The sequence below is a fragment of the Ruditapes philippinarum genome, unplaced genomic scaffold, assembly GCF_026571515.1.
Source record: "Ruditapes philippinarum isolate M1 unplaced genomic scaffold, ASM2657151v2 ctg5371_1_1_1_1, whole genome shotgun sequence".
Lineage (NCBI taxonomy): Eukaryota > Metazoa > Mollusca > Bivalvia > Venerida > Veneridae > Ruditapes > Ruditapes philippinarum.
The window spans coordinates 7,429-18,187 of record NW_026853972.1 but is presented as its reverse complement, the minus strand read 5'-3'; the positions used below and the strand labels follow the sequence as shown (position 1 = coordinate 18,187).

The 10,759-nt window shown below is 32.4% G+C and overlaps 1 protein-coding gene across 1 annotated transcript; it reads right to left on the bottom strand.

Annotated features, from left to right (window-relative positions):
* Positions 1 to 3,003: 3,003 nt before the first annotated feature.
* Positions 3,004 to 9,516, bottom strand: LOC132738554 (uncharacterized). Its single transcript, XM_060726063.1, has 4 exons — positions 9,358 to 9,516; positions 5,298 to 5,418; positions 4,293 to 4,444; positions 3,004 to 3,747 (listed from the first exon to the last, which is right to left on the bottom strand). The coding sequence occupies exons 1-4, from the start codon at positions 9,404 to 9,406 to the stop codon at positions 3,602 to 3,604; spliced, it is 468 nt and encodes a 155-aa protein (XP_060582046.1). The 5' UTR covers positions 9,407 to 9,516; the 3' UTR covers positions 3,004 to 3,601.
* Positions 9,517 to 10,759: the final 1,243 nt, after the last annotated feature.

Here is a 10,759-nt window from a genome sequence, read left to right as displayed (position 1 = left end):
TCATAAAGGGTTGAACATACTACATCTTAACATCCACTGTCTGTACCCAAAATAAGACAAACTCAAAATTATAATTTCAGAACAAAAGATTGATATTCTCTATTTATGTGAAACTTTTCTAAATGTTAATTTTCTAGACATTGAACAACAGTTTGACAATTTAACACTTTTTCGTAAGGATAGTCCTTCCAGTGGAGGCAATTTAGTTGTTTATGTTAAAGGCTGTTCATCTTTTGTACATATATCTTGATTAAGAAAGTATTTCAATTGAATCCATTTGGCTGGAAATTAAACAGCCTAAATGTAAATCGTCATTATTGTGTTATGTATACTGACCACCATCTACTAAAGTTTAGTGGCTTAATAATTTTGCTATATCTTTAGAAAAATCATATTTTGAGGACAAAGAATGTATTGTTACTGGACATTTTAACTATGATATTTTGAAGCATGATAATTGTTCTAAATCTTGGTTAGATCAAATGCAGTCTGTCAATTTTTCCCAGCTTGTTGAATCTCCTACCAGATTAACTTCAAGTTCTGCAACAACGATAGATCATGCATTTTCAAACATGCCTCAAATTGGTTTTTGTACCTTCCTTCTCCAGTAGTGACCGTTTTCACATTTGTCTTACACGCAAACTTTCAAACATCAGTGTTAAAGGTCCCATGCATAAGACTATAACCTTTCGGTCCCTAAAACACTTTGATGAAAATCGCTTTTTTACCGAATTGTCAAAGCAATCATGGTCAAAAGTAGTATCCGTAGAAAATCAAGATAACTATCGATTTGTTCAATGATACATTTTTGTCTGTCTTTAAAAAACATGCATGAAAAATAAACCGAGTTGAGAAGGTCAGCCAACCAAACTGTGTTAATAAAAACATCCTCGATGCTATCAAAACAAAACACCAGTTTCAAAGAGTTAATGACACATATAATTTCAACATATGGAAGCAACACGTTAAGTATCTCATATATAATTCTAAGCGACAAGATTACAATATTATAATGATACCATCACTCGAAACAAACACAACTCAAAGAAATTATTGACTGGTCTAAATGAATTATCTGGTTACAAATCCAAGGTTAATGATGACGATGGCAACCCTGTTACTGACCCTTTTATCGCTGCAAATTTATTCCACACACAATTTGCGAATCTCCACTAATTCCATCATGCAAGTAATCAGACTGGTTATGAAAATCCTGAGCTCATTAAACTAGTGCATCTAAACTTAACCCCCTTCCAAAATACCTAAAATACAGCTCACACACGTGTTGAACCAATTAAACTTAATCGATATTACAAAGTCATGTGGGTCATGATCAGATAGAGCAAGGTTTCTAAAATTATCGGCAATCATTATTGCTACCATACTTACCACTATATTCAATAATAACATTCTAAAAATGATTTCCTCAATCGTTCTAAAATTTAATTCCTATGCATAAAAAGAGGTTTAAAAGTGATAAAAGAAATTATAGGCCAACTTAATACTTCCCATGATATCACTTATTCTTGAACGTCATGTCAGTTCACATTTAAAGCAACACTTTGAGGAAAATCTACTTCTATACCAACTACTGGAGTTTCTCAGGGCTCAGTGCTAGGTCTTCTACTGTTTTTAATCAAAAGCAATGATCTATTGAAAAAGCAGAAACTGATACTTTTGCTGAAAACACCACCCTTTTAACCTCTGAAATATTGCTTAACAAAGTAGTTGAATCTCTTACTCATGATCTTTTACATGCCAGCAAATGGAATGTTGTGATTTGAATCACATGTGTATCAATGCTTACAAAACTAAGATCATGTATATTTTTCTCAAAACACACGCATAAAACAGAGCAAATCGGTGTAGTTCTGAAGAAATATTATTGGGTATTACAATTAATAACACATTGTCTTCGCAAAGCCATATTGATAACGTTCTTAAAAATGCAACTCATTGTTACATTTATAATTTCGTATAATTTATAAAATATATTCATAATTATACCTGAACGTTATATGTTTTACAATGCATATATTTTACCACATCTTGACTATTGTTGCATAATTTACAGTAACGGTACGGTACAGAAGATAAACTTATTACGTTCCAAAGAGAGCTTCAAGACTAATTCTAGGCAATGATTATGACACTACATCTGCTTAACAATTTTCTGAACTCCGCTGGATGACCTTTTCCCAGAGGGTTGTTTTTCGTAAAGGTATTATGATGTTTAAGATAATGAATAATCAGGCGCCTTCCTATTTATTGGATAATGTCATTTTATTGTCAGATGTTAACACTTGCATTTTGAGTTCATCATCTGACTTTACAACTTTACACCCCTAGACAAAATACTGAACAATTTTGTAAGTCTTTTGTTTATTCTGAATCTTGTGTTTGGAACGGCCTTCCTGATTATTTCAAGTCTGTTTCATCTGTGAACCATTTTAAAAACTTAAACTTGAGATATTATCACACATCAATGTATACAAATTGATAATCTCATGTATATTTTTACATTTATTATTTTAAAAGTTTGAGTATGTTAAATTTAGATTATTCCTTGTTGAGGGCCTCATGGGCGAGTGATAATTTTCATAACATCATATTATACTCACATCAACATCGTCATCATAATCATATCAACATCGCCATCATCATATCAACATCATCATCATATCAAGTACATCATCATCGTATAAACATCATCATCATCATTTTAACATTATAATCTCCATATCAACATCATTATTATCATATTCACATCATAATCATCACCACCATATCATCATTATATTATCTCATCATCATCATCATATCAGCATAATCATATCAACATCGTCGTCATCATATCAATATCATCATCATCAACATATCAATATTCACATAATCATATCAACATTGTCATCATTATATTAACATCGTCATCATCATATCAGCATCATCATCATCATCATAAACTCCGAAATCATCAGCGTTGCAATCAAAACAAAACCCGAAAAGGTTTATAATGAACCAGCATTTTATTTTTGTTAAAAAATTACAAATTTTTAATTACACAAGACATATTTATTACAAAAAAACATTAAAACGTCATTGATTCGAATTTATTTTAAAAAAGGCTTCTTTTACCGTTAACTTTCCTTTTGCCAAGTTGATGTGGCAATATATCTTTATGTAAATCTATAAAATTTATCAAAAGAAAAAACAGTTATAGACATATGTAAGGAAGCGTATGCTAAATGTGTTAGTGATACAAAAATGTGAATGCACGAGATTATGAAAAAGAAAGTATAATAGTTACATTATTTATATTCCGTTAATTGTTATTATCCTTTTTTATTTTATTTTATTTTTTTTTGGATTGATTTTGTAAACAAAATTCAATTCAAATTTATTAGTCTATTTGACACTGAACAAACTGGAAAACTTTGTTAATGCGTTGTACGTGTACATAGTGACAGATATATAGTATTTAAAAATTATGTGAAATACACAAAAAGGATGATGCTTATAAGAAAATATTCGTTTCACATGACGAGCAAAAGTCAATGCGTTAAAAACGCATTCAAATTATGCACTTAAATGTATGGCACGTTTATTGTTTTTGTTGAAGTTGATCGTATGCGGGTGGCTGTTGCCATTGCTGCACCGTTCCTGGGGCGACGTTTGACGTCATTACCGGATACTGGATTCCGCCATTATATCCCACCTGACCATATCCCGCCATGCCTTGCATTTGAACTTAAAAATAACAATAGTGACAAAAATAAAAATGTATGCAATTATTTCTATTCTAATTCAATACATTTCTTGCAAATAAAATGATATGACGTCAATCTTATGCCTATAGAAAATATAGATAATGGTATCTGTAATTTCAATAAGTTGTCCAATAAATGATAATGTCAGACAACAAGTCTGTGAACAATTTCTTAATCTTAGTTCCGCATTTTGTAACAAGGTTATTTCTTTCCTATGAAAACCGAGGAGGAAAAGCTGCACACAATGTTTCGAACTTAGTTATATTGAATATTGTATCTTCAGCAATTTGATATGTTTCTGTATAATTATGAGTCTCAGAGTCAAAAGGAAAATAGTAGTATGACTGATTGATGAAATCGTTTTCATAGATTATTACATGTATATGCATGTACTGCAAAACATTCTAACACTCCTGTGATTTTGATACTATACACAAAGAAGAAAATACTGGTGTTAAACTGCCAATAAACACTGGTTACGGATTATATGTTTATGTGTATATTATTTTTTCACCCTTGATATACCTGTTGTATGAGCCCCAGTAGTCGGTTGGCAGACTTGTCCAGCTCGTCCCCTAGACTTCCGGCAACAACAGAATACAGCCACAAGGATAGACACAATAGCGGCAACCAGGGCTAATGAGCCTATAACAATGCCAACGATCATGCCAGTACGTCTGAACAATAGAATTTGTAAATTCTTCATTGATTGATAAAATAATGATGAAAACGGACATGATGATTTGTAACGGGAAAAAACACACAGGTGGCAGTATCAGTGTTTGGGCAACCAACCCCTATCTGCCCCTGGACGCCTACTACAACCCTGAAAAAGGCCTACTATAAGGTACCAAACACAAAACCACCGATAAAATTATAAAAAGAAATCCACTATTAAAATTATGGTTATAGAAAGGTGAAAAGCCTACTACATGTTCATTTGCCAAACAATGTGGAACACAGAAAATCGTTGTTTCGGCGACTGGGTCCAATCAGATCGCGTATATCACACAGGTTTCAGAATCCAAAATGGCAACGACAAGTAAAAAAATACCGTGAAACAGAAAAAAAATGGAATGATATTGATATTCGTTAGACTTGAATTAAGTAAGCTGTGGAATTCTAGTTCTTTTGATTGATGTTAATGAATGATGCTGCGAAATTAACGCGTAATGCGTTTGCGACCAGCATCCGCGCAGTCTGATCAGGATCCATGCTGTTCGCTGACAAACCCTATTACAAGTAGAGAAACTGATAACGAACAGCATGGATCCTGATCAGATTGCTGGTCGCAAACCAACTTCATGTATGTTGGTTTTGTCGTGACGCGGCTCATATAAGTTTCACTGTACACAATAAGGTTGAATGTACACCTTACCAAAAATATTACGTCAGTACATTTATAATCAAAATTAAGCGCCGGTACAAAAAGGAAAAATAGAAGAACAGCTTACCAAAGAGTACTCAGTATAATTTAGATGTTTAAATTACGCACCGATACGAAAAGAAAAAAAAGTCTGTTCATCTTACCCATTTAAACAGCAGTATTGGTCATAGGAGTTCCCACAACACCCATCTTCACAATAAATTGTGTCTGTGCTGTCAAACAAGTCATCGGTGTATTCCGTACACCATTCTCCAGCCAGTATTCCTACAAAACATATCAACAATTAAATTCATAAATCAAGGTCTCACAAATATTCGTTGAAAATCGTTACATTACGCAATTTTCCGTGCATTTAAATGATGATACAGCAAAACCACAATCTGACCATGTCTTAATAGATTTAGATTTGAAACGGAATGGAATTAGTTTAAGATCTACGAGTATAAATCTTTTTTATTTGCATAGATTTGAGCCGTGTCACGACAAAACCAACATAATGGTTTGCGACCAGAATGAATCCAGACCAGCCTGCGCATCCGCGCAGTCTGATCAGGATCCATGCTGTTCGCTTACACACCCTATTACAAGTAGAGAAACTGATAGCGAACAGCATGGATCCTGATCAGACTGCGCGGAAGCGCAGGCTGGTCTGGTTCCATGCTGGTCGCAAACCCACTATGTTGGTTTTGTCGTGACGCGGCTCATTTAAGCTTCAACAAATAATGTGCATCTTTCTTGTTACATTTGATAAATTGTTGGCCAGTTTAGGAAGAATATGAACAAATGGAAATAAAGAAAAATTGATAAAAGATAGCGTACGCACAATAGACAGGTTGTTATAGAAGCACCAACGACATTTTAAAACCTACAACATAAAATTGCACAGAAGTTTTAATATACAATCATCGGGGCATATTAAACGTAAAAACAAATAGGCAAGTTTAAAATTATAAAGAACATAACTGAACGGAAAACTACGGAAGGCATTAGTGCCAGGTGTATGTTTTTATTAACTCGAAATTTCGAGCTACTAACTCGAAATTTCGACTTACTAACTTGAAATTTCGAGTTACTTATCTCGAAATTTCGAGTAACTAACTCGAAATTTCGACTTACTAGCTCGAAATTTCGAGGTACTTACCCGGAATTTCGACTTATTACCTCGAAATTTCGACATACAAACTCGAAATTTCGAGTTACTTATCTCGAAATTTCGACTTAGTAACTCGAAATTTCGACTTATTAACATTTCAAGAATGGCCAAAGTTATTAGTTAGATGGTATAAGATATAGTAGGGACTGCTGTTGAACGATGGAGATGGAGAAACGGGTGCCTGGACAAAAACTATTGAAATTTAACTTAAACTTAGTAATGGCATGTACACACCCGACCTAAAAAATACAAGGCTTCCTTTAATTTGTACGTTCAGGCGTTCTTCAGACCTTGTATTGTATCCCACCTGTTCGAACATATCTTTTCACTAATCATATTCTTCTCATCCCTGTAAAAAAAACGATCCTATACTTCACGTGTGGGACATCTGAGGAAAGTATCGCGGCGTGGCCAAAATAGGGCGTGCTGAGGCCTTTGTCAAAATTGTTGGACTGACTATATTTCTTGTAAAATCGGATGCTTTTATATTATTCCCAACATAAATATAACAACAAGTAACACTTTTATCAACTGTTTTCAACAATATGGATCAAAGTATTAGTAAATAATGAATAATGTTACAAAAACATTATTAGTATAAAGAAACGTGACAGACTAACTGGCGTATACACGCCATTTAAAACTTATTTAATACATGATATTGCACAGTTAACAATAGGGTGGGGTTTGGACTTGTTGTTTCTCCACATGATGGTTGTATGTGTGCTTAAGAAAAAGAAACACCCAGTTTACACGGAAATGTGGAAAGTGTGATTTTACACCCCCCCCCCCCCGTCCACAAAAAAGCGAAGGATATGTTCAGTATGTGTGGACAATTTGACCCTATAAAATTGTTCTGTTAAATAAATGTTAAAGGTGCTCTGTCAATGTGCAACAGCTACACACGAAAGAAAGTATCTTGAATTCAATCCTTGCTTTCACCGGCAACCAATGAAAGTCGTTCAATGTAAGTCGAAATTTCGAGTAACTAAGTCGAAATTTCGAGTTACTAAGTCGAAATTTCGAGATAAGTTACTCGAAATTTCGAGTTAGTATGTCGAAATTTCGAGTTACTAAGTCGAAATTTCGGGTTAGTAAGTCGAAATTTTGAGATAAGTAACCCGAAATTTCGAGTTAATAAGTCGAAATTTCGAGTTAGTACCTCGAAATTTCGAGATAAGTAAGTCGAAATTTCGAGTAAGTAACTCGAAATCTCGAGTTAGTACCTCGAAATTTCGAGTTAATAAAAAACATACACCTGGCACTAATGCTCTTCCGTAGAAAACCGATATCTTTCATTACTTTTTTTTTCTTTGTACGTGTGCAATTTTTAACCCGATTTGAGTGTTGACCAATGATAAATAAAGGAAAATGGAGTAACCAAATGTTCAAAAAATATGCACAAAACATAAATGGACCTGACAAACATCAAATGGTACATATATCTCAAAATACTATTTCCAGTCCTGTCATGCCAATAAAACAACAACATTGAAGCCCCTTTAATATACACTAGTAAGATATAATTAATACTTAAAATGTTATAGATTGATGATAAAATTTAAAAACTTCAAAATCAAATCAAATGAGCTACTTTATGACACGTGTTTATGTTGTATTTGATAACATATCAAATTGTATTCAATTTAACCATGAAAATATCGAGATAATTTTTCAGATTACTTTATAAACGTTGTATCAGACCTACCTATATAGATTTAAAATGTTTGCGGATTTATATTTTGCGCTTAACCTTTTGAAATATACAAACACGAGAGATAGAAGATAACCTGTTCCTGGTCTCGAGTGTGTTTTAAATCGATATAACGTACTGAATAACTATAAAAACATCGGTGCACAAGTACAATAGTTATTATAGTATATTTATATTATATTATGTAAAGAATGTCATATGATACTTGGGCTTCACAATAGTCAATGTCACAGTGAATATCACGTATCGAATATTCTTAAAAGAGAAAATGATAAAGAAAGAAAATAAGGGTGGTAGGGGGGTTTGTGGTTTTATCGGCTAATACATGTATAAGTAAACACGATTACATGATATATGTGAGTTTATAAAACTGGGACATTGGTTTGTTTAAACGATTACATGGTAGAAAAGGAAAATTATCTTCCCATGAAAAGAAGAAGAGTCGACCGTACACTAATCGTACGCCTCTGTTTAAATGCAAGAGATGTGTAAAATCGGTGTTAAGTGACATCCACGTGAATTTGCTTTTCAATTTTAACATAATTCCCTAATGTAAAAAGCTCATGACAGCTGCAAATATTTTCTTGTACCTTATATTCATATTGTTACAGCGTTACAGCGTTGCACTGAAAAGTTTCTGTTCAGTATACATACTATACTGTTAACTAAAGATAAACATGTTAATCCATCGCTATACAGGGTTATTATAAACTTAGTTTCACTGTTTACTAAAGGTATATTTACTCAATTAATATTTAGAAAAAGAACGGTTTTAAAATATATGCAGTGCAGTTTAAAATTCAGAAGAAAAAAATAATCGAATGTCATTGAATTACATTAAAAATCTACATTTTTTTGTTATAATAAAATGTCTGCCAAAGTGAATTGTATTCTCTTTTCATATTGGAGAATATTTTTTATTTAATTGTCTGATCTGATCTGATCTTTTCTAATCTGTTCTGTTCTATTAAATAACTTTGAAAATCAATAGCTGATTAAAGTCTATTCATTTGTATTATATTAAATACTTAACATTATTGTTTCTAAGTTCTTCTTTACGATTCAAACCGGTTTTTTGAATAAGAACTAAATGACTAAATGTTTATTTTACTTTCATTCTACAACTTGCTTGACCTAATTGGTCATAAACTTTTAAAACATTCGACGACTTAAGTGTTCAACGGTGTACTTCAGTACGAGCTTTAAAAATTTAAAAGTACGATTATAAATCTATCAAAATTGTAATGATTTTAACGATTACTTCTTTAGTCACGATAGAAGTATATTAATATAATGTTTGGTAAAAAACAAAAAAATCTCTATACTATATAAATACCTGAAAAACTTGACAGCAAAATAATCGCAAAAAGTTTCGTGTCCTCCATTTTTATTTCTTATCTGCGTCAAAACAATGTAAACTTCTATCTATAAATAGATATTAGTACGGGTACGGTCTATTTAATATTGGTTATATACCCGTTACAAATCTATTGTTGCCGCCTTTCATATGACCGTATACAAATACTCCGTTGAAACAGGTAAAATGTTTATTATTATTGCTTGTGTTTAAACTAGGATACCTGATGTTCATTTATGCTGAAATTCTACTTCCTGTTTTGATAAAAAAAGATGTCAATTTTGACTACTACTACTATAATAATAATAATAATAATAATAATAATAATAATAATAATAATAATAATAATTATTATAATAATAATAATAATAATAATAACAAGAACAATATATAACAAGATAAATTATTTCGATTCTTACAAGACATCAGCTAATAAATGTTGGCTCAATTGGGACTTATTTGTTTCCGTACTTATTTTCAGCGCGTCGCATTTTTGGTGGTTACGTCACATGTTTATAGATTACTTCACAAATTTAATTATAGAATACCAACAGTGATTTAATTGCATAATAACACACACTTTCGGTTCTTCTATTATTCAAGGTCGTGTTAGAATATTATATCACGAAGGGGGAGTCGATTATTGATGTGGGCTACATCGGCTTAGTGTTTAATTTCATTCACTCCAGCTAGTTCCGTGTCAATAAAGTGGTTTTGTTTGGGCGCCCTCATGTTCAAAGGATTGTCCAGCTCGCATAGTTCTAGATGAAATAGGTGTCGCGGTTATAAGTAATAACTAGCAGGTGTATATTATCTTATTCGAATACAACGAATATTTAATTTAATTATAATAATAATAATAATAATAAAAACAATGTGCATTTGAAACAAAAGGGAAGGGGCACAAGAGAGGAAAAACCGCTGAACATATTGTCAGTCTTTCTCAAGATATACCGAAAGAACAAACTGCAGATCAAGAAGAATCCATGTAGACGGGTTTGATTTTCAGAAAAGACCCTCCAGTCTAACGGCATTTTTTAGTAAAATTAGGTAGTCACTTGTTTTTTAATAATACGGATACGCTGAATCCAATTTTTGCTCTACAACGGCTGCACTCGAAGATCTTGGCCTTCTAAAGGTAAAATCAAAATTGCCGCCATTGACCTTTACCATCTACTTCATGTTTTAAAGCTCATTGTATGTTCATTCATCTGCATGTAATTAAGTTTTAATTACTTTAAGGCATTACTGGTTAATATTCACACATGATTTACACATTTACTACTATGGCGGTCATCTTTAATAATCTCAAAATCGACACCATATTTAACAAATATAAGTTAAGTGCTTTAAAACAAACGGATCCTTCTGTAAGAATAAT